Source organism: Poecile atricapillus, chromosome 6 (genome assembly GCF_030490865.1).
Source record: "Poecile atricapillus isolate bPoeAtr1 chromosome 6, bPoeAtr1.hap1, whole genome shotgun sequence".
Taxonomy (NCBI): domain Eukaryota; kingdom Metazoa; phylum Chordata; class Aves; order Passeriformes; family Paridae; genus Poecile; species Poecile atricapillus.
Genome location: NC_081254.1, coordinates 25,275,697 through 25,301,765, shown reverse-complemented (window position 1 = coordinate 25,301,765; position 26,069 = coordinate 25,275,697). Strand labels below are relative to the sequence as shown.

Here is a 26,069-nt window from a genome sequence, read left to right as displayed (position 1 = left end):
TCAACAGACATGACATTTTAATTCCTCTATTATATGGACACTTTCAATAATTTAAGCCAAACTATGAAACTGGGCAAGTTAAGCTAATTAGGTAAAGCACTTACAAAACATGATTTTGATTGCATAAACAGGGAAGTAAAAATATCATTTTAGGTGACTTCTGAAACATGGTAATTCAGAGTTAAAGCTAATGCCTCCCTTTTTCATAGCATTGTGAGCAAGTATGGATCACGTAGGATATGTAATGTAATGTAATGCACTCATCTGAGCCTTTCTGCCTCCCACTGTCTTTTTGTAGTAGAATTTTTAAAGCCAAGTTATAAACCTGTAAATGTGTTTTATGCTGGAAATTCTTGGTGATACCTTAACTAGATTGGTACCAGCAAAGGCCAATATAATCAAAACAAGGCACTTCAGATATTAATGGTCTGCACTTCAGTCAAGTCAGCTGGAAAAGAGAATGTAAAAACCAGGACTGTGGTAAAACCAGGATTCTTCTTCTAGAATTGCACTTTGCTGAGAGAAAAATGAAATTATTCTGGGTATATTTTGGTTTTGTAATTTTGTCATTTAGCATCTTTTCCTTAATTTCTAAAACATCTATTTTCAGTGGATCCATATGCTTTTTAAAATGCAGATACTAACTCCTTGGGTGGAAAGTTGAAATAAGATTTCTTCCTGCAGTTCATTTATTAATACTTGGCAGTCATATGGTACATTATGTCCTCAAAGCACTATGCAGGCATATCAGTTATCCTTGAAACACTTTTGTGTGGTAGGTGCATAACAATAACTCTGAGAGATTTTATGGAATTAAATAAAGCTAGAGATGAGGGAAAAATCTAATGAAACTTCCGTTTCATCTCTCCAGCAGTGTAGAGACGTGTGTTTTTTCTCTGCAGTTTGTGTCATGAAAATAGAGAGAAGTTCTAGAAATGTTCCAAGATGAAGAGGTTTCAACACATTCCTTAGGATGCTGTTTTACTCTGCCCAAACTCATGGGGAATTGTTTGGAATTGATCAGGCTTTAGACGCAGAATTATAGGATCATTAAGTTTGGAAGATACTTCTAAGATCACCAGACACAATGGAGCTTAGTAGCAGCTGGGGTTTTCTTGCTTGCCAAAGAGCCAAGTGTATTTGGTCTTGTAAGATCTCAATTTTAAGCTTTCACATAGTTTCATGCTTTAGACCTTTGTGAGATTGCTCTTAGTAAGTTTGGTGTCTTACACACAGGTCTCTGCAAGTTTTAAAGAAGGGTATGGCACCTAAATCTTAAAGTTTTGCAGCTGCACTGGTTTAGATGCATCAGCTTCATGCATTAAAGTGCTATAATTATGAAAACATTAGTATTGTCGAGTTCAGATGCAATCCATACAAACAAGTTCGCTCAAGCACTTGGCAAATGAAGATCTTGTACACCTTATAGATGGAAGTTGGCCCCTTGTTGGGACATATAATTTCTGTCAACTTGAAATCACAGAGGTTGAACTCCAGTAACCACTCCTTGGGGAAAACATTTCTTCATAAACATTTACCTAAAAGCTGGGATTTGATCTTCCCAGATCCCACTCAGGTAAGTTATTATTTGGATAATCTAAATACGTAAATCCTTTTCCATGTGTCTTATCTTTGATGTTTAAAAGTAGTTCATGAACTAGAATATCTTGTAAAAAGCTACTGTTAGCTAGGGAGTTACCAGAAGATTAGAGAAGAGTTTGCATAGTATGTACGTTAAGGAAAATTTACTGAGCAATTACACACGAAGTGGGTGGCTGAAGGAAAACGAACCCTTACAGCGGTTGGAGCTCTGTGTGCACAGCAAAGCTGGCAGAATGTAGTAACACCCTGAGGGTGAAGGGGAAAACTGCTGCACTGAAGTCAATGATCTGTACCAGGGTAAAAAGTCCAGTATTACTTATGTTTGGAATCTAGAAAGACTGTTACAATTGGATCCTAGTAGCATGTTTCAGCCTCTGCTTTGTGAGACCTAATTGTCTGGAAGTCAGACCCTGGTTGTCCCAGAAACATATGCTCAGCTTTCCCAAAGTTAAATGTTGGTTTGCTTGATTTGCAGTTTGTGAAAAATGGTCCAAGGGTCTTTAATGAGATAGCTCAGCTTTTGTTGTGGCAAAACAGGAGCACAAACCACTTTGAATCATCCCCATACATGCTTGTGGAAATATGACCAAGGTGTCTGAATGTAATAGAAGGTGAGGAACTGTGCAAAGCACTGGTTGTGACAGCAACTGCATCTGGCCTTTCATGATTCTGGTGCAATATGTGTGGCTAGAAGAGCTGATGTGGTGGGCTGATGGTGGGCTGGCTGAGCCCTGCTAGATCCTACTCATGGTCACACTCCAAGGATTACTACAGTTGCCTCTTTATTTATCTAAATTAATTTTCTTACTGTGGAAAGGCTTTCAAGAAAAGCCACCAGTGACCAAGTCAGAATTATCTGGTTATAAGTGTGGAAAACTGGTCTGGGATGCAAGGAGGTGCACATTTTAACTGTATGGTTTTGACTCTTGTTTCTTTGTCTTAATTAAGACTTACAGCTTTTAATGTTTTTTCTTATTTTCAAATGAAAACAGGCAAAAAACTTTCTCCAAAAGTTATAAAAGTATTAATTTGCTCTGAGACATGCTAGTCTCCTTGGTAAGTTCATAATTGGGCAGAATTTTTTTTTAAAATGCATATTCTTGTCTCTCAGGTATATAACTACTTCATAACTGGTAAATCTGTATTCATATGTTAGGGTTTTTAAAGGCATATTATTTACACAATTCACTTGAATGGCTCCTTTGAAAGCTGTGTGGCTCTCTCATGTAATTACGTATTTAGTATGCCTTGAATCCATTGTTGGGATAGGGGAAACGAAAAAAAATTAAGCCCCAGAAAATCTACTAAAATAAATAATAAAAGAATACTCTCATTCTGTTTTGGCAGCTTTTTTAGAAGTTGAATTTTATACTTTTTTCAGATAAAAAGAGCTACCAAAGCTAAAAAATGAAATATGTATGGCAGATTTTTTAATTGTGAAAGCATACAAAATGCATTGGGAGTATTTTTTTTAATACTTATATATATATATAATCAGAAAACACCTCTCAGAACAGCAGAGGGGAAAATAAGAGATACCTTTTAATTTTTATGTGTATGTGAGAGGTTAAAAGAATGAAAAGTGAACCAGAGAAAGGATCCAAAATAATTTTTTGTCAGAAGTAAATTTCTGGAATTGTTACTAAATTTCATGAGACCAACATTTGTAATGTAAATAGCAGATGCCTTATCTGATATGTTTCATGCAATGTGTTGCATTCTGTGGTGACAGGAATAGTGCAGACTGAACACAATGTGAAAGTGATGTATGTTATATTTTTGGCATTGGCTTAGTTAAGTATGTGGCCAAAAAAAGTATAAGAGGAACTGATCGAGATGGAAAGGTATTGAGGTTTGTTCTCCCGTTTTTTTGTAGCGTAATTAAAAATAATTCTGAATATTAGGAATTCCAATAAGATCTGAGCATGTGTTTGATAAAGGATTAAAATTCCTTAGACACGTTTCCTGAGAATTAGGTTTTATAGAGCATGCAGGAAACAATAGTGTGAAAGAGACTTTCAAGGAAAATTGTTCTTGCCAGCCATCCTGTATATGCTTTCTGAAGTGGTGATCTGTCTCCTCATATAGAGCTGACATCTGGTTTACATACTTTTAATACCCTTCAGAGCATCCCTTATGTTTTATCTGCTTCAGTTTGGGTGGTGGAATTTCTAAGACTTCTTTTCCCCTCGTGTCTTGTTTTTTGTAAGAGTTAGAAATTGTTACTGGTTTATCTTTAGAGTTCACCTGCATAAGGCACTGGATGCTGTACTAGAGGAAAAATAATTCTGAACTAGGGAAGGACTGAAATAGATGTGGTTAGCATCTGAAATTAATCTTATGTACAGTACACCAAACGTCAGCCCTTGGGGACAAAATTTGGTTTCCTCTTTGGCTTTGTCAACTACTTGTGCAGATGTACAAAAGTATGTTAGGCTGCCTGTAAATCAAAGGTTTTTTAAGTGCACAGGTTTTAAAGTGCAGTACAGAGTTCATACAGGGGTAGTAGGTAATACCTTACTCTTTTAAAATGTGCCACAGTTAGAGACAATCATTGTATACTACTGTCTAATTAATTTCTCTGAAGTGATTACAAAGAAAATAGCCTTAAACTATTGTTTGATTTTCTTTTGGTCATTCTTGTTTTACAGTGAGCTCAGTATAGTCAGCTTATGCTTTCATACCTGTGCACTATAGTTGTTCACTGTAGTAGTCCAAGAACTTTTTTTTCCTCATGTAGAGCCACTTAGTTTTACAGGACAAGGTGATATATTTCTGACCTGTAACACAATTTACTAAAACTGTGTTAGTTACCCCTAGTATATTGTATTTGCTGAAGGACTAGAAGAGAACAAATTTGATAAGAAAAACCCAGTCTGAAATGATATAATCTTGTAATGCAGTAGCAAATAAAGTAAATAACCAATTTTTAGCACTGGCAAAAATTTAGCCATTGAGTGTGTATTGAAATTTGTCTTTAGGACATCCAGTAATTGGAAGAGAGGGTAGACTATTAGAGGCAGAACATCTGATGTAGTCAAAAAATGTTCTTGCAATATAATTACAAGAATAATTGAATAGGTTAAAATACATCTTCCCTTCAGCTCATGGTTACTGTCCACTCAGCTCAGGCAGTGCCTGTGAATGCTTCTAGCCTATTTTAATTCAAAGGCAAACCCATTTTAATCACCAGTGAAGCAGCTGGAACCAGCCTCTGTCAGAAGGAGGATGCTGGTCTTGTTTGAAACTGTACTCCCTGTATTTATTTAGAAATAAAATACATTTCAGAGGTCAGGGAGTAGGATTTTAAAATCAATTGGAAAAAGAAATTGGGTTTTTCATCAAATAATTCCCTATTTTATGCCACTCGATGTGTATTAAAGATGCTTAGCTTTTCTAAATAAACAGCTTTGCATCTCTGGGTCTGAAAGTTGCACAGACATCTGAAGTATTAATGCAGCTGGGTGTTAGGAAAGTAAAGAGATTGCTGCATCCCAGGCCAGTACTTAGCAAGCAATACCAGCATTCCCATTTGGCTCTAGTCCAAGCACTGTGCCTCTGTATCTTTGTTTTGATGAATCAATGTAGATTGACTTCAGTTCAGGAGAGGATTTTGTCAGTCAGCTTTCAAGTCATGAACATTGAGGCCAGTCCCTAGTTTGTGGAGCTGACAGTACAAAAGTGAGTCTTTGACACGTGGCTTGCTCAGTGCATGGGGATAGAGGCTGTTGAGATTTTTCAGAGATCAGCCTCTAAATGAAGTTGTTCTGTTGGGTCACTCATCTGATTTACGCACAAGCTGTTTCTATTGAAGCACCTGGGGCCTTTTGTTCAGGCTTGTGAATAAGCCTCTTTCAGTCACCAACAGTAATTTAGTGTCACTGCTTCCTTCAATAGGTAAAAGGCAAGTACGGGAATGACATTTCCTTCTGCACTGTGCAACTTCACACTTATATTTTTAGAGAGGTAACAGAACTGTATCACTAATGTGGATTTTGTTATATACTGGAGCAGATTCAGAAATCATCTAAGGTATTGGTAGTTTTTTACTTTGCACTTCCTAATTCTGGAACAATACTAAGTGGCAGGAGTGCGTGGGTGAGGAATGATATCCTCTGTTGGACAGAGAGCTCTGCAGAATAGCCATTCAATGTTTTCCTTTGTTATTGTGGCAATTTTGGAGGAAGACATTTCATTGCCTTGTAAGTTCCCTGGCACAATAGAGTGCCCTACCTGCAGATTGTGATGACTCTGACTTGAGCTGTAATCTCATATAAACCTTGAGTCAACTTAAGCTCGCCTTTCCACTGACAGAATGCTCCTCATTTTTCCTGCCTCTGTACTGTTCCATGCTTCAGTCAGTACAAATATTTAAAGTAACTTATTTATTTATCAGTCTAAATGACAGTCAGTTCTTTGAGTTCATTATCACAGCATGAAAACTTGAGCCAGCCCAAGGGATGGGAAAGCTTGAGAATATGGAATAAATGATAGCTGCAAGTCTTGGGTAACTCTGTAGGGGAAAAAAAAAAATCATCCCATATTTATTTTGTACTACGTTATGAATCCTGGGATGGGTAATGGTAAGCAGTTGATGCTTACCTAGTGAATTTTCTCTGCATCATCAGAGGCACCATGTAGTGAATCTCCTGTTACTGTGACATTCTTGGAGAATAATAAACAACTTTGATTTAAATAAATAAAACTGGTGAAATGCTTAAACATGGATGGTCCATTTCATGTATGATTTTTTTTTTTTTAAAGTTATTGTCACAACAGCTTTCAGTAGCTGTAGTGATACATATTACTTTGCAAAGAAAAGATTGCTGTCATTTGGAAGATTTTTTATATGTGGGAGTGTTTGGGAGGTTAGAACGGTGGACAGGGAAGTATGGCTCACTTTTGTAGCTTGTTACAATACTATGGCTGTAATTTTTTTGGCTTCGGGTGGGGCATTACATACAAGTTCATGTGATATGTGTTACTATGATTATTTGTACTCAAATTCTTGAGTTTCAGTATCTTTATAAAGGGAGAATTGTTTGGTTGTTTTTGTTTTTTTTTAATGAAAATGCAGCAGTGAATGTATTTTAAGGTATCATAAACTTCTATTGAGAACATTTCTATAGGTTATATTATCCAGCAGTCTTTAAATACTATTTCTGGAACAGCAGTGTAAATTGCAACAAAGTACAGCAAAGAATGTGGTGACAGACGAGGTTAATCTCTGTGTCTGTCTGCACAGGACCAGATTATGGATGTTGGTGATCACCTTTCTGCTCATTCAAAGATGGGTTCTTTTGCTTTTACATACTCATTTAGTGCAAGATTGTGCAAGGTTTTCTAGCCCTCTAAAGAGCAGGAAGAAATGGTGGCTCAGAAGGCAGCTGTCATTTCATACCAATTCCAGCTGCCCTTTCCACTCAAATTTCCTTCCATCCCCTCCCCCTCTATTGAAAAAAAAAAAAAAGCAGGAGCATAATTGCAAAAAAAGAAGAGTATGAGGATTTAAAATCTCTAGCAGCTAATCTATCACATCCTTCAGTTTTCATGGCTATCTGCCAATTTAAAATACACTTGTTTTTTCCAGCCTTGCCAGTAATTAGACAAATGCAGTAGTGCTTATGGCATCAAAAACTCTGTGTCTGGTAAAAGCAATTGCTGTCATAATGCATCCCTAAATTTAATAGTAGTGGTGTAAAATGAATAAGCAGCTCTCTATTTCAAGGGGTAATGGCTTTAACTATCAAAATTACTAGTATTTTCCTTGATTGGCTGCTTTGGCTCCTTTTTTGTATTTCTGTTTGTAGGAACTGAATCAATTTATTATAACAATTGTATTTTATTTAACAAACAACAAGGCAAGCGGAAATATGAAACTTTTATAAAGTGTCACCAACTTCCTATTCACCTTGGATCATAGGTTTTTACTTTTATCCCATTTACAGACAAAACACAAACCTTTTCTTTCCCTGCAAGTATTACACTTAAAATTGTCATTTACTTTTCTGCTTTCCTTGCAAAATTGCTCGCCTTGTGTTCTACCTGGAGCATTGCTGTGGATGGAGAAGAGGTCTGATTAATTGGAAGGAAAATTTTTGTTACTGGGAAAACTCAACACACTGTTATGAAAAATAAATCAGCATTTACTTTCTGGATCCATAGTGCCTTTTTCTTGCTACTATGACATCTGTAAAGCTTCTCTCAAAGAAAAGATGCTTCAGCAGTTAGTGCTCTCTTAAAGGGCAGTTGTGTTGATGCCATTTGGCTAAGCCTTAAAAGTTCCTGTAATCTGTGCCATCCTGTCTCATACAGTCCCATCTCATAGTTGTCCTTTCTCTGCAGTGCTCTATGCCCAGATCTCTGTGGCTGGGCTGCTCCAGCCTGGCGGACAGCATGCCCTCGCTGCGATGCCTGTATAACCCAGGGACTGGCGCACTCCCAGCTTTCCAGGTACTTTCTGTCTCTCCCCACTCCTTTTCTCTCCATCTGTGTGCGTGTGCATCTCCTTTACTTGCCTGCTTGACCTCTATTTATTCTGGTTCATACTCTATGCCTCTCCTCTGTCATTCTGATCTCTGGTATTTTAACCCATCTTGTGTAGATTCAGGTCAGCTGGGGCATTTCCATTTACCTTGATATAGTTATTTCATCTAAATTGGCTTGATACCATCATCTTTTTCATTTGCTTTAAATTGTGTCAAAAAGATACCACTTAATTATATCTGGCAAACAGCATCCATCACACAGTCTCCAATCTGGCTCTTCTGGCTATTTGCGATTCCCCTCCTATCTAAATTTTTTGTCTGCAACTTAAAGGACTGAGAGGATAAGTTCATTGCCATGATGAGAATTGATGCCAGCAATTCTTTACTTCAGCTTTGTTACCCGGAGTCTGGACAGTTTCACTACAGAAAATTATTGTTCAAGTAAGCTGTCAGTCAAAAGGCAAATAAAGGAAACCTCCTTCTTTTTTTTTTTTTTTTTTCCTTTGATCTCTGAATTTGTTAGATTCAGGCTTTTCTCTGTCATGAGTGAGCTTTCTGGCAAACAAGTTTGTTCAGACCCTCTGTGTGACCAGTGAATCCTAAAAAATGCAGACATTCTCCCATGGGAGAATGAGACAAGTGCTGGGTGAGCATCAAGAAACCTAGACAAGGCTCTCAAGATCATTGCAAGCATTTTTGATGATGTGAATGTAACAGCAGAGACTGGTCCAGAGATGTTATATTCACATTGGAAACTCTGAGGTATTCTATGAAGTACAGTGACGGAGGGACTGCAGGAGTATCTCTGTAAAGAGCATGTTTATTTGAGCTTATGGTAGATGAACATTTACTTCAAGGTTTATGCTGCTAGAATATGCTACTGGTGGCCTAACCTGTTGCAGAGAGTTTTATTTACCAGCATCTTTCAAAACCTGATAAAAAGAATAGGCCAGAATATTTCTGAGATTTTCACATGTTTTTGGGTAAGTTCATTATGCGCCTCTAAAGGAAAGTATGCAAAAATTATTTTAAGTTTTACTTCTTGCTCCCAGAGCTAGGCTAGTGCGGTGGAAATAATCCTCTTAGTCCCAGAGGAGGCTTAAGTGTCTTGCATCATTTTGCTGCAACGCTTTTGCTGACACAACAGTAGCACTGATGGACTCTGGAAGGTGTCCTGCCAGGCCTCCTTTGCTGAACCAAGCTTTTGGTGGAGCTTTCCATGGGGGAGGGGGAAACATGACTTTTTATTAGTCTACAAGGACTCCAGAGACAGCAGGCAGGGTTTAGACTCCTAATCCTGATTTTCATAATTTAACTAAATTGGATGGGTCTAATTTTTGGGCTTTTGGCTGTTGAATAAATCTCAGATCTCTTTAAGCTTAGCAGTACATAAAAAGTAATTTATAAACTCAAATTGACGCTTCTCCCTTTCTACTTGAATTATTTTTGATTACTTAAAATAGGCATATATTACAAAGAAATTAATTTATTTTAGCTTTAGATATCCTTGCTAATGACAGATATGAACAATAACTGTTCTGCTAGTGCAGTGCATTGATATTTGGGGTCAAACGAGTCAGCTGTACAACCATTCACTGTGTTGGGATACTGGTAGGACCGACATTCACATTTCTGCATATTTTGAGAGACATTTCCTTGTATATTTAGTGACTTTGGGAATTGGGAAAGTATGTCCTACGTGCCATCTGAAATGGTAGACTGGTACTCTTCACTGAACTCTGACTGCTGTGTTGAGGAACACATACTGCCAGTTGAGAGAGAAACCACATTGCCAGCAACAGCTTCTGCAGCACTGAGTCATCCACATTTCAGTCCATTTTTTTCAATGGGCTCTGATTGATCCTCATTAGCTTGCATGGTTTGAAAAAACTCCCCTCTGAGGCATGGCTTTCTGCATTTTCCAGTGCAGAAGGGAGTGGTTTGGAGCCTGCTTGAAGCAGTGATGCAGTATTTCATCATTCTTTAATGCCTTTTTTTTGGTATCAAATCTTTGGGAAAGCACTAAAGACTTTACTGTAGCCCAGTGAATTTTCTCATATTAAGTTACTTTCTTTTTTCTGTAGCAAGCTTGAAGTAACTGGAGAAGCATATCAATGTTCTTTGCTTGTGGCAAAAGAGAAGATGCCATCTGGAAGGCTACTTAGTCACTGCTGAATTTGTCTAGTTATTTACATGGCTGCCTTCAGATGCTCAGACAGAAATGTGGAAAGATGCTCTTTGTGAATAGCTCAGTTAAAGTCTTGCTGACTGCTCATGGGAAGCATTGGCAGGTAGTAGATGAAGAGATGATTCTGTTCATATGTCAGGTAACTTTGTTTTTCCTCTTTATGTTTTTATTATTGGAGACGCCTAGGTGAAAACAGGATCTTCTGGTTCCTCAGCCCTGGTTTGAGGCAATTGTCCTGCAGTGGGAAAGGCTTTAAGACTGAACTCCTGAATAGGGGAATAAGGAACTAGAAACAGTTCTTTTTTATATCCTTTATCTCAAAAGGCTTTGCAAATGACAGTCTACTGTGTAACTGAATTTCATAGCAATCATGGTTGGAGATGGCAGCAAATTGGAACATGAACTCCTATAAGGTACAGTGGGAAGTGGTCAAAGAGGATATTTTAACAAGAGAAAAAGGCCAGCCGTTCCATTTGCAGTGTATTGATGCCAGATTTTACAGTATTGTTATTCTGCAAAGCAACTCAAAGTGAGGTTGCGTGCAGATTCTCCTAAAAAATAAATTATGCGGAATATACTCCTTTTTCTTAGAAACTTGTGTTTCGTAAGTTTCCAGACGTGCCAACAGGTGTCTGTTTTCATGACATTTTCCATGTGCAGATAATTACTTTCCCTGTTCAAATATTTTTCCATGCATGCTCACAATGCTCTGTTTATGTTGCTTTTCATAGTTGCAGGCCTTTGAAAATTCAAATTTACAATTACACCCATCAAGTATGCCAAGGGAATGATTGTATTAATCATTTCAGGTCTGCAGAAGACCAACGTATTTTCTTTAATTCATTTCTGTAGGCTGTTGTATAAATGAAGAGGTTTGAAGAGGAATTTTAAAGGCTTGCCAAAGAGTTTATGTATCACCATAATCACAGAGAGCAGTCCACCTCTTCCTTTTTACCTAATTCACAGCAAACACAAATACCAGCTCCTGTTTAGATTGTGAACTTCTTGGGACAAGAGTCGCGCTTTTACTACCTTTGTGTGGAGCCTAGACACAGGTGGAGAAGAACAGAGTTGACTTGTCAGCTTTATTTTGCCAAATCTGGAACTTTTGTTTCTGTAACAGGCTCTAGTAATCAAAGAGGAGGATTAACTTTTGTTGTAGAAGTAGCATCATCTTGTTGAATATAGAAGCATCTCTATAGAATGTCAGAAATTTGCATTTTGTTTTCCCTGAAGATCTTGGCCATAAAGAACTAGACATTTTGACTGTTTGATTAGACATTTAGACTGTTTGTCAGGTAAAGGGGAAGATTTTCTACTTGGTTTTGCAGAAATGAGCCATGTGTGTGAGACTTCCTCGGTCTGGGCTAAATGCTCCGTCCTGGGGAGGAAGGCATGGGCGTACTGTACTGGGCAAATTGAAGCAAAAGCAGTGCACTTGAGGCTGTGCTGTGTGGATGTGACCTTGATGGACTGAGATTACTTTAGCAGAAAGGTGAAAACGCAATAGATGTCAAAGGGATGCAGTAATGGAAGTCTGTTGTCCCTGTGAGACAGGCATGAACTTATTTTTCAAATTACTTTTACATTATTTTTTCGTGATGTTTATATTCCTGTGTTACAAAACGGAGTATTTGTTAGAGAAGCGTTGTCAGTGTATTGGTGGAAGCAGTTGTGTCTGTAAATTTCCTTCAGCCCGTTCATGCACTTTTGTGTTAGAAGTTGACATTTTATTGCTGGAAATACAGTGTAAATGTGAGTAGTAGTACATAATTTCTGGTTATACAGGAGGTTAGAGCTAGAGTCTTGGAGTAGGCAAACTGGCTGCTCAGAAATGCGTTTATGAGAAATACATTTGAAGGAAATTGTTTGGCTTTGGAGCCAGTGTTTGCTGGTGTGCATAGTTCTGTCTCTAATTGGGAAAGATATGGGGTGTCCAGTCATAGACTCCATCAGCATGGAGACACTAAGCCTGCTTTGTATTCACCCCTCTCGCTCTGCCAGTGGCTGTGTGAAAGCTGCCCGGGGGCTGTTTACAGTGCACCTCTAAAGCAGAATCCTAATTTTTGTGACTAATAGCCAAAGCATGTGGCTCCAGCACCCCCCTGGCTGGCAGCAGGCTCTGCCCTGGTTGTGAATGTAGTTAGGTGGCCCCCAACTGTTTACAAGACAGCAGAGGTGAGATCTTTGATTGACAAGTCAGAAATGCATTAGATCATTCCTCTGCCAGTCTCTGGTTCATGCTGTTAAAAATGTCAGCCTCTCCAAGTTTGAATGGCAGCCCGAGGGCCTCAGAAGCTTTTTGTTTTCTGAGATGGAAACACAAATTGGATGTGTGCCTGAGCGCTTCATCCTGGGCTGTAATTTCATCTTTTAGCTAAGAACCACAAGGTACATGAGCAAAGCACCCTGTAAACAATAATACTGGGGAAAAAAATAAACAAGGTCGTGTTTCTGGTACGTTGATCCACTGGTGTCCTGACCTCTATCACGTTGAACATCTCCACTCTGATTGCTGTTCCCTTTGGCATTACAATGAGAGGAGATAGACTGACACAGGAGGCTAAGATTTAAAGTTGCAGTGCTGTTGCACATTCCTTATATTGGCTATGAAATATTGAACTGCCACAATGTGACACCTGGTTTTTTAAGCAAAGTTTGTTGTTGGAGGTGTTCAGCAGCAGTCTTCCCTGTTTTTCCTCATTTTACCACCTGGCAGGAGCAATTATAAAGGCATGAGAGACAGTACAAGAAAGAGCAGAAACAAAGCCAAATCACATAATTTTTGTGTTTGACTCCAGCCCCATTTGTAGCTCAGACTTTCGGGAGCTTCACTGTAGGAAGACCCACAATGGTTAGCCTGGCGTTAAATTTCTTTAAATAAAGTGCCCAGTGACTACAGAAGAGCTTTCTTAAACATATTTAGGATTTATCCCTCTTTAAATCTGGTGACCTTGTCTGGCTGGTGCTGTGACCTGTGCAGAGGCTGACTGATGCTGTGGAGCCCACCAAACTCAGGGAGTTGCCAGGGTGTGCTGCAAGATCTCAGCTCTTGGGTAGTAGAGGCAGCAAGAGATATTTTCCTCCTTTCACGTGGCAAAGAAATGAAAGGGGACTAGAAAGAAATCTTCCTTTGTGGATCAGTGGGATGGGTTTGGTTTTTTTTTGTAGCACATCACTAATTTCTAATTACACTGAGTAATTGCATATAGTAACAGAAATTGGCATTTGTTCTGCACACACATTGATCTTCAAAAGTTCCATGTGCTTTTATTAGCTCTTTAATCTGAGTATCAAGAAATGTGACAGTATCTCTCACTGAGAAGTACCACCCCAGTGTGTCCAACAGAATGATTAATTTAAACTGCACCTTAGCTACAAGGCCTCGCCCTCCCTCAGCCTCGGTAGCGGTGGTCTGGTTACCACTGACGTGCTTTTCCCGCTAAGGTGAGGGCAAGGTTTCTAGCACACCAGCACAGGTTTGGCTGTTTGGTTTAAAAAATGAAACAAAACTCATCCGAGTTTTCCTTCCTTCCTCGTTAGGAGTCAGGAAGGTGTGTAAAGCCGTAGTGACAAACGGCATATGCAGCGCCGCGTTGGAGGCATACAGGTATCTTTAAAGCTAGCTCCGGTTCCTCAGGATTGCGAACATCTGCTTGGAGGTATTGTGAAGCTCCACAATGCACTAATTGAATTACTCTTTTCTGGAGTTGCAGGCTGCGCTAATTGAATTAGAAGGGGGCCGTGCGCGGTGCGGCGCGGGCGCGGCGCGGGGCGGGGGCCGGGCCATGGCGCGGACTGTGCTGCGCTCCCCCGGCCGCGCCCGGAACTGCAGCCCCGGGGCTCCGCCGGCCGCCGCGGGGCTTTGCCGCTTGAACATTTCAGCGGCTCTTCCGTGCTGCTCCGAACCCTTGTCCCTTTCCGTGGAGAAAGGAGGATCTGAGGGTACCCCGCTGCAGCCCCCTCGCAGCAGTCTCAGATGGTCCAGTGCGTTTACATCCAGCCTAGTCCCTGTAAATCACTCAGTTATCACTTTGGATTTGATGGTTCCACGGGCAGCGAGGGCTTCAGAGGGAGCCCGTGGCACAAGATCAAGTTGTACCTATTTGTGCACAACTGGAAAAGAGATAACACAAATAATTTTAATTTTAAAAGGCAAATATGGATTTTTACCACAAATTTGGAGAAGTCATGAAATACTTTCTTATCCGGCATCTAAATTTAAGGCAATGTTAGAATTCAGTCACTCTTAGGAAATATGCAGAGATAGTTCTGAATAATTCTGTATAAGGAGAAGAAAATAAAATATTTCTTCTTTGAAATAAGGTAAACACATGCAAAATTGCAGGGAATCAACCCAAACACTCTCAGCAGAAATGCGATTGCTAAGTCTTAAAATTCATAGCTTGAAGAAGTACTTTGCTACATTGTGTCAGGTGGGGTTTTTTTTATTTCCTCTGCTTTCTGTTGGCTATTACTTACATAGAGTATCTGAGTATTTTTATTCGGATATTCTCTTTCCTGTATTCTTTCCTCTACAGATAAGCAGATGACTCATTTGTCCATAAAATCTCAACTATTTTCACTCAGTTTTATCTGTTTGGTAGACCATTCTCATAAACATAAACCATATAAGAGACAAGATGGTTTTTGTTTTGCTTTAATGGTTTCTTAAATTTTGTTACATTTGAAATAAAAATAATTTGCTAGAATACTCTGCAAACTAAGTAAAATTAAACTCTCCTTGTGAAAATACATAACCAATACTCTGTGATACGCATGATTCATTTTTATGATGTTTGTATACTTGCCCTATGTCTGATGATGTTAAACAGGGCTTCTAATTACCACTAAGAGTTAGAAAAATTGCTGCTAAACACAGAAATTTTAGGAATTTTCAGTTATGCTGAAAGTTATTTAACAATCAGCTGCCCCCCAAAATAAAATGCAAATTTTTTGTTAAATATATGAAACAGTTTTTTGTTGCTTTTTCATGAGAATTCCTAAAGAAGTTTATACTTTGGGAATTCTGTTTTTCTGATTTTATTTATATTTATAGTTGTTTCTCTCTAGCATTTTATTTATATATTTACATATATATGTGTGTGTCTATAAGTATTAAAAAAATCAGGTTGTCAATCTTCTTGATTCCCTTTCTAAGTAGTCAGACTGCTTCTAGCAGCCATTGTGAATGAAATATCCAAGTACCTCATTGATCATACCCAAAAATATATTTTGGGCTCATGTCTAGTTCTTAAATGACTATCAATATAATTTGGTACCATTGTGGAATTTTCTAAATTGTGTCTGTGTATAGCAAGATCAACCATCGCCTTTTGCCTACCTTCTACAAAAGATCCTTGTGATTTATTCTCTCAAAACACAGCCATATATCCAGCAAACAAAGGAAGCAACTTTTCATTCAGCCAATAAAGTTCCATACACTTCTACTCATTCAGGAATATACCTTGCTCTTCTATCACATCTTCAGAGTAATAAACTGTGCAGCACCCCTTTGATGTGGGTAATAACATTTGACCTTGCAACACAGTACGTTCCCTTGTGCAAATGAAGACAAACTTAACACGTTGATGTTGTTGTGGTTGTTCATTAAAAAAAACCCAAACACACACAGAATTGGTGTGTAGGGTAACACACCTCTATCCAGTGCCTTCTTTTGGTAAAAGTCAGAAGTGAAGATGGTTGTGGTGAGATTGTCACCTTTAAAATAATGCGAGAGTGAATTTGGTGCTGCCTTAAGAGGCTGTAAATGGGAAAGAATCTATTCCATCCAGGGTATAGAGTGCTTTTAAAATCAATCTATTTCTAGAAACTAAATTGTCCTGGGACCAGCTCTTGATATAAAAATTCATAGAAACCTGTTTTTCCGAGTGTGGTAACTTCTTGCCATAGTGCTGTAGTGTTAGAATTCACATTGGCCAGGTTGTTCTGTAAATTAAACAGTGACAGCTTCCCTCGGGGGAACAGCCAATGTATTTATGATGATGTGCTGATTACACAAAATACACTGCAAGCAGAAAACAGCTGCAGAGAACAAACCTCTTAAAAGAATACAATTACAAATAGCACCCTCAGTATTTCTAGTGGTGAGAGCAAAATACAGCATGCTAATGCAGGCTTGTAGTCTGCTTGCAAAGAAGAAAAGGGATCTACAAAGAAGAAGCCGAAGTATGGTTGGATGCACACACAATCCCAGTGTGGAGCAGCACATAATCCCCTCCTGAAGGTGAAGGGCAAGAACACACCTCAGGCTTTTTAGCTGTCCTTGTTGCTTGAAATTCCTGTGACTGCAACTCCAACAGCGCTGGCTGGTGAGGTGTTGGGGCTCTCTGGCTTGTCAGTGTTTTGACTGCTGTGGTTCATACCCTGTGTCCTGGTTAAGAGCTGAGATGTGATTAGATGACTAATTTGTGCTACCAGTATGACCATTATGAAGCAGATCGTAGAAGATACTATAGAAAAAAAAATAGGCCCTGGTTTAAAGCTGAGTTTTCTTTTGCTGCTAATTATTGCTTTGAGGGTACTTTTGGAAATAAATTCCAGTTGTTGTTTGCAGTAGCCTCCAGTGTTTTGGTTTTGAAAGGTTCCTGTTTTGTATGTGTAGGGCAAGGTCTTGTGCAGTCCACTTTAGGATAAGGTGAAACTTGAAACATAATATTGCTGCAAGATGGCGGAGGTGGGACTGTGATCATAAACTCAGGACACAAACAGACATTTGAAGAGAAAGAGGTCTTTACCTGGAAACAAAAAATGAGAATTGGAATTGCTTTGTGTAGTGCAGCTGTATGCAACAGAGTTGTGATAAGGACCGCTGTGGTGGGATTTTCTGTGAGGGCTTGTTAAAAATGAGGAGTATGTGGCAGTGGCAGCTCCCACAGCTGCTAATATCTCACTTTGCAGGGTTGCAAAAGCAAAAAAAATCTTCACAACTCCACAGCTCATTCTTTTTTTTGTCTGAGTTGATCTGCCACTTAAATTGTTGAAATACAACATTCTACTTTTGGCTATGCCAAAAGTATATATGTGTGTGGGAGAGTGGATATACAGAGAATGCCCTTTCCATCCACTTTTTCAGAGTCACTGGTAGATAAGTATGATGCCTTTTAAAAGTCTGGAATTTTTGGTGTTGGGTGTCTTTGTTATGTTCTGGGACTGTAACAGTGAAACATATTTCAGGCAAAAAAATTACCTGTTTAAAATGAAGAAATGTGGTCGTTTCAACATATAGATCTGATTTTAAAGCAGATGAGGCAAAAGCATTGGCACTCTAATTTGGAAGGACTTAATTCAGTTGCTTAGAAGAAGTATCAGGTTTTCCATCTATGGATTGTTGGCATGTACTAATAGACTGTTATTCATCTGTCTCTGTTTTCTTTAAATTGTTTTTGAGCCTCTGTGTGTTGTCCTCCTCTGCTTACATGTATCCCATGTGGCAAGAGGGAGTTTTGTATAATCACCCTGCTTTAATCAATAGAATAATTGATAAACCAGATAAGATTTAAACTGATTACCTCCCCGAGTAGAACTCCCTGAGGGCCTTGGACTCTCTTAATTTTGACATGTATGTTGTGTACCCCGTGGATGAAGTGCAGTTTGAATTATCTGTTTTTATTTGCTTAATGATGGGGAGGGTGTTAAAGTCAAATGTTTAATTAACCCAGCAATGGGCTGCGCTGTCACTTACACACACATCCAGCTGATTGAGATATCTCACCGAGAATACTGAATAGGAATGATAATGTGGCACTGAGACGGAAGATTGCTTTTTCAATCCATTTGCTGGGTCACTGCTTTGAATGTCTTACTGGATGAAAGGCATTCAGCCTGGAAAAAAAATTCAGCATTTAAGTACATTTTGTTTTCCTGGCCCCTTTCCACCAAGAAGTTAAATAAAACAGATATGCTGTAGGTTTAATAAGCCGTTCATGTTGTAGCAAAAAAGCTGCAACTACTGAAACTCGAATAAGTAGTGGTCTAGAGCTGTATAATTTCCTATAGGAACAAAGTGTTTGCTACCCCCAAGGTATCTGAAGGTGAGAACCTATGTACATCTTTATCTTTCCTTCTTTGGTTGCTTGGCTACTCACCCAATTTGCTGGTCTCCAAAGCATGTCCAGCTCTTCTTTCTTACCCAGTGCAATGGAATTTAAAATAATACTTTGTAACTCCTTGTTCTAGTTCAAGAAAATGGTGTTTTAGAGTTGGAATTATTTTGGTAGGTAGTAGTGAGCTGTTAAATTTAAATGTTGCAGGAGGGGCTATTGTGTTGCCAAAATTTAAGTTTGATCTAGCCAAATCAGGAGAACCCAAGGGTTTGTTTCTTGGGTGGCAGCTGTTAAAAGGCTGCAGTGCTTACCAGCCAGACATTATAATGTGCAGTGACTAATCTGTAACTTTTGATTCTTTTATTTGAAGATTATAATTTATTTTTTTTTAATGTGACTGAACAATCACACCTTTTTTTCATATCAGCAATGAGGTTTTTCAACAGCACTGTATGGATATAAGCACACCATGTATTGGAAGCTAACTAAATTTGCCTCCTAGTCCAGTGGTGTGATTGATGCTTCTTATAATAAGTGTAGCTTTGGAAGCTGGAAAAGGCACCGAAGCCTGACTGTATGGACTAATTACTACTGTGAGGCACATTGGGGAGGTGGAGCTGTGTCATCTGAACTTGCTCCATGGTGACTCTGTAGGTACTTTGAACCTGTTCCAGATTGAGAACCAAGTAGCTTTGGCTTCAGGGTCACCTGGCTCACACTGTCTAAGACAAAGATCTGAGTGCCTCCACATTTGGTGGTGGAGACAGTGCTGTGAATTCCCATCAGTCTGACACTACAGTGAGACCACTGAAGAGCCACTTAACAAGTGAGCTGCTTTAGGGAAGAAACTGCCTAAAAAGTTAACAAGTTTTGTTCCCCTATGCTGTCATTTTTACTTTGGGCAGGCAGCGTGTGCTTCATGCCTTGGTTTTGTATCTCATTTTCCCCTTTCATGCAATAAAAAATAGGAAGAAACAACTTAAATAAATAAAATTAAAATTAATTAAAATAAAGCATAAAACAGTACAGCAAGATGAGGATGATGTGGTTGATTTAGGTGCTTGGGAGTGCGAATGCCACAGGCTGTGAGGAAGGGGTGTGATGTCAAGTGGATTTTGTCTGTTTGACAGGAACACTCAGAATGAGAGGTTTTGGAAAACGAAAATTACTATAATAAATGTAGCTGATGACCAGGAATGAGAGGGGAAGAAGCTTTATAGTCAGTCCAGTGAGACAGCATTGGTTCTTTGAGAGAAATAGTTAAAAAAGTTAGAAAATAATGTTTGAAGAAGGATGATGCCTATTTAACTTATTTCAAAGTTACAAGGTGCTTATATAGTTTGAGTTGTAAGATAACAATATAACCTGATACATCTATATAACCTGGTATCAATATAACCTAAATCATGACTTCTTATATATCTATATAACATGATACCAATATAACCTGAATCATAGCTTCTTATATCTATATAACCTGAATCCTAACTTTCATACCAATACAACCTGATATAAATAACTTTTTACAGAATGTGATGACTAATATATGGTTAACTAGTTGTTTAATGCTGAATAGACAAAAAAAAGAAGAAAAAAACTTGCCAGGTGGATAGCTTTAGAGATAGATAAGTATAGTACTAGTGAAAAATTGGCAAGTACAAAGCAAATTAGCTACAAAACAAACAGTTGCGACCAGACAGATAAGGGAACACGGTAACTGGCATGCTCTGAAGACAAAGTTGAGCAGTTCAGATGCAAAGAAGACTTTGGAAGCCTTCATCAAAGTCCCCCAATAATGCCCAAACTGGGGAGGTGCAATCACAGTGCAGAAGAACTATCTAATAACCATGAGATCATACTATTTAAATTAGTTCCTGTGTGTATGTGATGATGTTGTGGTGACATAGTGACACTGAGCAATACTTACTGTATAAATGTACCACAGCACTTGACAAGGGTCAGTGAGTTAGGTGGAGATACCCCCTCACCACCAGTGCTGGAATAAACAAGCACCTGCTCTATAGACATTGGTCTATGGGGGTTTATTTCCAGCCTATCTTTTGGGCATCAAGGACATGAAATCTACAGCAAAACTAGACATTTTTACAACCGGTTTCTAAGAGTACTTGCAGCTCCTATGCAGATGAAGCTGTAATAAATATTGTACAAAGAAAGTTAAACTGTATCTAGAGAATTTTAATAAATAAAAAGTTTTTTAAAACTCTCCCTGGATCCGTTGGCTCTTGCTAACTCTTGTTAGTACTAGAAATATGTTTTTGACACGTATTTTGAACGTTGGTTTATATTCCAAGCCTGTAAAAGCTGACTTTGTGATTTCCCCGCCACCCTATATGTAGGGGAGAGAAATCCAGAGAACATCATATTCCTGCATATAAAATCACTGATAAAAGCCTACAGTTCATAAGCATGAGAGGGAGGAATGCTGTGAACTGTGAATAAGAGTGTATAATTTCAAACTTTAGTACTTTTACACTCTGGGATGAGTGTTGAAAATGAATTTTTGTGGAAGGAATGTAGCAAAATGAAAGCAACAAAGAAGTGAGAGCCAAGTCTGGATTGATTCAGTTCTTCTCTAAAAGGCTTCTGTTGCATGCAAAATCCTTCTTCCTGAAGTATGTGTGGCACAATTCAGCAGTCTGGCAGAAAAATTTAACCCCATCTGAAACTGTTACAAAGGAATTTTAACATGAATTTAAAAGATGGGAGAAATTACTAATGTCCTGAAGAATAGGGAGGAATATTGTTTTGTTCAATGTGAGGAGCAGATGTTCAAGGGTAAGTCAGTAGGAAGAGGCAAACCAAAGCACAGAGATATAATAAGATTCAGAATAAGCCCTGACACCAGTCTTGCATAGGTGATCTGGTTGAATATTTGAAAGTATACCCATATTACGTGTATTGTAAGGTTAATTGGATGTTTTCAGCCATGCTTTTTTGGGGAATGTGTGCTTTCTGTTCCTTAAAAAGATGTAGACAGCTTTGAACTACATAAAATCTTTGAGTACAAGATGTACACTATAAAATCATGCATAGAAAGTGCTAGCTATAAAAACATGTATACCTGTGAAGGTGCTGATCAATTTGTGCTATTTAGGAAAGAAAATTCTGAAACAGTCCTGGCTGTGAGGAAATGCAAATAATAAAATTCAACTAGAGGTCCTTGAGGCTTCTTAAGCTCTAACCTTGTTATGAGGAATGGGGAAGTTGAACTGCCTAATGCAGATGTCTGTGAGTTACAAAAATAACCAGATGTCCTGATTAGCAGAAGCAAATGTTCTTCCCTTAATTCACATGAAATTATATTCAAAGGCTCTCCGGATGTAATGTGTGTGTAAATAAGGCACCAACAAACATTGGAATAGAAAGGGCCATTGGCCAACTAGCTTGCAAGGCTTGAAAGCTTGAATATTAAAAACAAATTTGCCACTGCTGACTCTCTTAAATTCACAGAACAGAACTGTTAAGCAGGGTTGTTTCCTGGAAAACATGGAAAGCCTGTTTTCATTAGCCATATTCTCTCTCTCTCTCTCCCTCTCTCTCTCTCTCTCTCTCTCTCTCTCTCTCTCTCTCTCTCTCTCTCTCTCTCTCTCTCTCTCTCTCTCTCTCTCTCTCTCTCCCCCCCCCTCCCCCTCTTGGAAAATGTGGATGAAATGAAGCTAGCTTTTTTAAATTCCCCTAAATTACTTGCTCCCAGCATCTGTATTTTGGGGGGGGGGGGGGTGGTGATGGTAGTGCGGTTTTTTTTTTTTTAGCTAAACTAGATTTTTAAATTAGATTAGATTTAAATAAATTAGATTTTTAAACTAGATTTTTGCTGTTCAAAATGCATCTGTTCATCAGATCGTTGATATTTGTGCTGGTTTTTGGTATTTTAATGTTAAATTGAATTTACTGTTCTTCCTGACTTCCCACACCATTAAATTACCTTTCATGGCCAACCAGTAATTACTAAGTAAAAGAATGTCATAAGAAGCTTCTCTTTATGTTGTGAAATTCTGTTACCAAGTCTTGTAGCTTTGAAAATTTATATTTTTCCAATTATTTATTTGAATAAAAAATAAAGAAAACCATGAAGGATCCATTCTACAGATGTGAAAACCAGAATCTTGTCCTGGTTGTTGAAACTATGGTAATCATCAGCATTGTTAACATGGAGGCAGACCAAATTAGAGCTTGTATGAACATGCATGTATGTATCTGGTCAGTGATGTCGTGTTGTACTTCCCATTTTTACTGCTGTCAGAGCTTCAGTTTTAAGAATTTAAGTTATAGTGGGCACCTGAGCTGCTTGGGCATGAATTTCAACTTGTAAATGTTCCAGGTGTGGTGAAGTCTCCATCATGGGACATTTATAAATCTATTGGAGGGAAAAAAAGGGCCATGATTCTGGGCAGCTAACAAGAGATAATAGATATAATAAACAGAATAGACACATGCATGCCAGTCTGTAAAGCAGGCACTTAACTAGAAGGCCTTTTTAGTTTATTCTCTTTCTTTTTCTATTACCAGTGCAAGGCATGCTTCAGATTCTCTGCCCTCTCCTTCCATCATTCTCATGCTCAGCCAAAACCCCTTGCAAAAGTACCACTTAACTTTAAACATGTAAGAGCTGAGAAACTTGTCTGTGCCTTCATTCCAGGCTGAAGTCACCCCCTTGTGCCTACACATTGCAATTTATGGTGTTCTCTAAAAGCATCTAATCTCGGTGAATGTTCAGAGCAGCAAATGCCGAGGAGGAATGGGGCCTGATACTTATCTCTGCATTTTCATTGCTGTGGATCTCCCTGTGTGTTATAGCTGTCATTTTTGTTTTATCTACTGAACAGCAGAGAATTGCCTTCAAACTTGCAGCTTTCATACTTGTTCTTCTCAAAGAACATTACCAATCCTAAGGACTGGTTTTAGATATTGTAGTGACTAGCCAGATAAGTGTGAATTTGAATGTTTTGGGCCTCATGATAGGAGAAAAAGGAGAAGCTATCCTTACATGTTTTTAGTGTATCTTAGACACTTATTTTTTTTTAACAGTAATACTGCTTCAGGCTGACACTGGCTATGCCAGGATTCATCCTAGCACTGTTTGAAATGGCTGAGATATTTATAAACTGACAGACAGCATTTATAAAATGAGGATGCTGACAGTCCCTTAACGATAACAATGGGCTTGAACTCATCTATCACTTACAGAGGTTATTGGAAAGGGAGCATAAGGCTGCTATGTGCCTCTGGTCTTAGACTGGCACTTATTTCCACACATATCTCTCTCTTTTTGGTCCTCTCTGGCTGACATCGGCATTAGGCAATTACAGCTAATTCCTCCATACCTTAACCTGGTAATGCTTTGTCCTGTTTTCTGCAAGACAACTAACTTTACAGCATCTTGGAGCAACACCCTCTTTCTCCCAGATTCCTCCCTCCTGAACAAGAGGAACATCCTGACTTCTGGCAGGCTGCTGGCTTGAACTGGGAGAGAGGAACAGTGTGCCCTGATTGACAGACTTAACCCGGGGCTGGGCAGGGGTTAAACAGGCCTTCTGCCTCCTTCTACTTTCATACAGCACCAGTCTGCAGACAGAATGCTGATGTACCTCTTTATTCAGTGGCTCCCTCTTGACTGAGAGAGTACCCTTCTGTCCTTGGTGAGGAGGACCAAGTGCAGCACAGGGACACTTTCAGGAACATGAGAAAGGATGTCAGTTATTTTCAGTTTCTGATAAAATGTTGTGTTCATTCAATGCACTTAGGAGCTTGAGGGTCAGGTCATAGCAACAGTTTGCACTGGAAAAGGAAAAATGCACTATTTCATCGGTGTGTGCTAAAGCATCTATTTTAATGTGGCAGCAGAAATACTGAGACAGCTATGTCTGGCATCCAGTTTGCCCTTGGAACATTTACTCTACTCTAACTGTTTGCACACTGTGTTCCCACCGTATTATTTGCTTAGAGACCTAAAATACCCAAGTAGATTTCCTACATGCAGTTGGATCTGCTGATACCACTAAAAGCACACCCTGCCCAGGCTTCTGTTCTCACTGATGTATACGCACGCAATGGCTGGAGCGAGACTTGATTGGCTTGAGGGGGTCTATTTATCAGGGAACTCGATTAAAATACAGACTGCACATGACATCAAATTTGTAATCATTTTTCCACAGCAAGCAAGCAAGCATTTTCTGTATTGGATGCAGGTGTTTAAAGCAATAGTGTGTTTTAAGGGCCAGTGCAGCACAAATTCTGGCCTTTGGGATAAAGACAAGTGTTTTGCCTGCATAAACAATATATTATTTTTTTCCCCTCCCCGAGGTCCACACACACCTAGTTTCCCTCAAGCTCATCATCTCTGTCAGGTTAATCAATAGGCACCGTATGGCAGAGGGTCAGTAATCAGTGTCATCGTGCCTTTAAATCGTGTTGAAAATTTGCTTAAAGCCTGGGCCAATTAACATCGAGATGATGAATGGATGGGTAGATGGGAAGAGCCTGGCGCTCAGGGGCTTTGTGAGAAGGAGATGCTCAGCTGTTGAGCAGCAGACACCAGCGAATAAAATCAGCCATTCATGTGAGCTCAGTCCACCCACTCTTAATGATAATGTCAATCTAGCAAAATATATACACATTGGAGTTGTCATGAGTTCATAAATCAAAGGAGTTTGTCAAAGGCATTCAGATTAACGAGGCAGCAGCAATAACAAGTCAAATTTGCATAGAGAATTGCCCGAATCTCAGTAAATTATGATCCTGTTTTTCATTTGATTATTTGCTAATGTCTCAAGAGGGAGAATGATTATATTAGCATGCAAAATCTACTCCAGAAGTAGAAATCTGAGGTATAGCAGACCAGCACACGATGACAATTAATCAGTTTCTGCATACTAGCATAAACACGCAAGGCCCAGAAATGAACTCCTTTTTTATTATTATTTCTCCTTGCTACTGATCCAAATGGTTCAGCTTGACAGAGACTTTATATTGCTTTAACAGTGTTCTGAATTGTGCCTGCAGGCAAGACATAGTTATGCAGCTATAACCAACCTATCCATCTGCCAACCAGATTGGAATTCTCCTATCCAAGGCTTCCATTAACCCCCACTGACAGCTCCAAACAGGATTAAGAATTTGAAAGCATAAAAAATAGTTGTGCTCCTCACATAGACACACACTTCTCCCCCACCCCCACCTCCACGCACTTGGAAAAAAGGCTGTGTCTGTACTCTTTTATAATTAGTGCAGGGCAGAGCAGCATCAAAGAGAGCCTCCCCCAGTTGGCAGGGGTTTGATTTCCACCATGAGTGAGGCGGTACTAAAGGTAGCTCTGCCCAATTGGTAGTCCCTGGGAGTGCATTTCTCCATGTATTATATCTCATTCCCAGCAGTGTTTTGCTGGGGTTGTGTACACAAAATACTGCATGTCATCTCCTGTCAAATGCTTCAGTCTGGGGATTTTGTATGCATTGTAGCATGTTGTGTTTAGTGGTGGAGGAGGCTTCATGGAGAGAGTTAAATAGTAATAATTTTGTAGTGGTCTTTAAGACAACCTGCCATGGAGTTATATTATGTTAATTACAGGCTGAAGTTTTAAATGCAAATCAGATTTAAAAGGATCTCATTATAGGCAGTAGCCATTTTAGAAAAAATGAGCTATGGAAGGCAGAGCCCCTTTGCAGGAATCTCCTGTTAGAGAGAAATTTTCAAGGTTACAAGAAC

The 26,069-nt window shown here is 39.0% G+C and overlaps 1 protein-coding gene across 5 annotated transcripts in view; it reads left to right on the top strand.

Moving 5' to 3' along the window:
• BTRC (beta-transducin repeat containing E3 ubiquitin protein ligase) overlaps positions 1 to 26,069 on the top strand; it is a 115,938-nt gene that overhangs the window by 19,663 nt on the left and 70,206 nt on the right. For all 5 annotated transcript variants that reach the window (XM_058840820.1, XM_058840821.1, XM_058840819.1 and 2 more), the window contains one exon: positions 7,948 to 8,055. In XM_058840820.1, the coding sequence (XP_058696803.1) occupies positions 7,948 to 8,055 (108 nt within the window). The remainder of the gene's footprint in view (positions 1 to 7,947; positions 8,056 to 26,069) is intronic.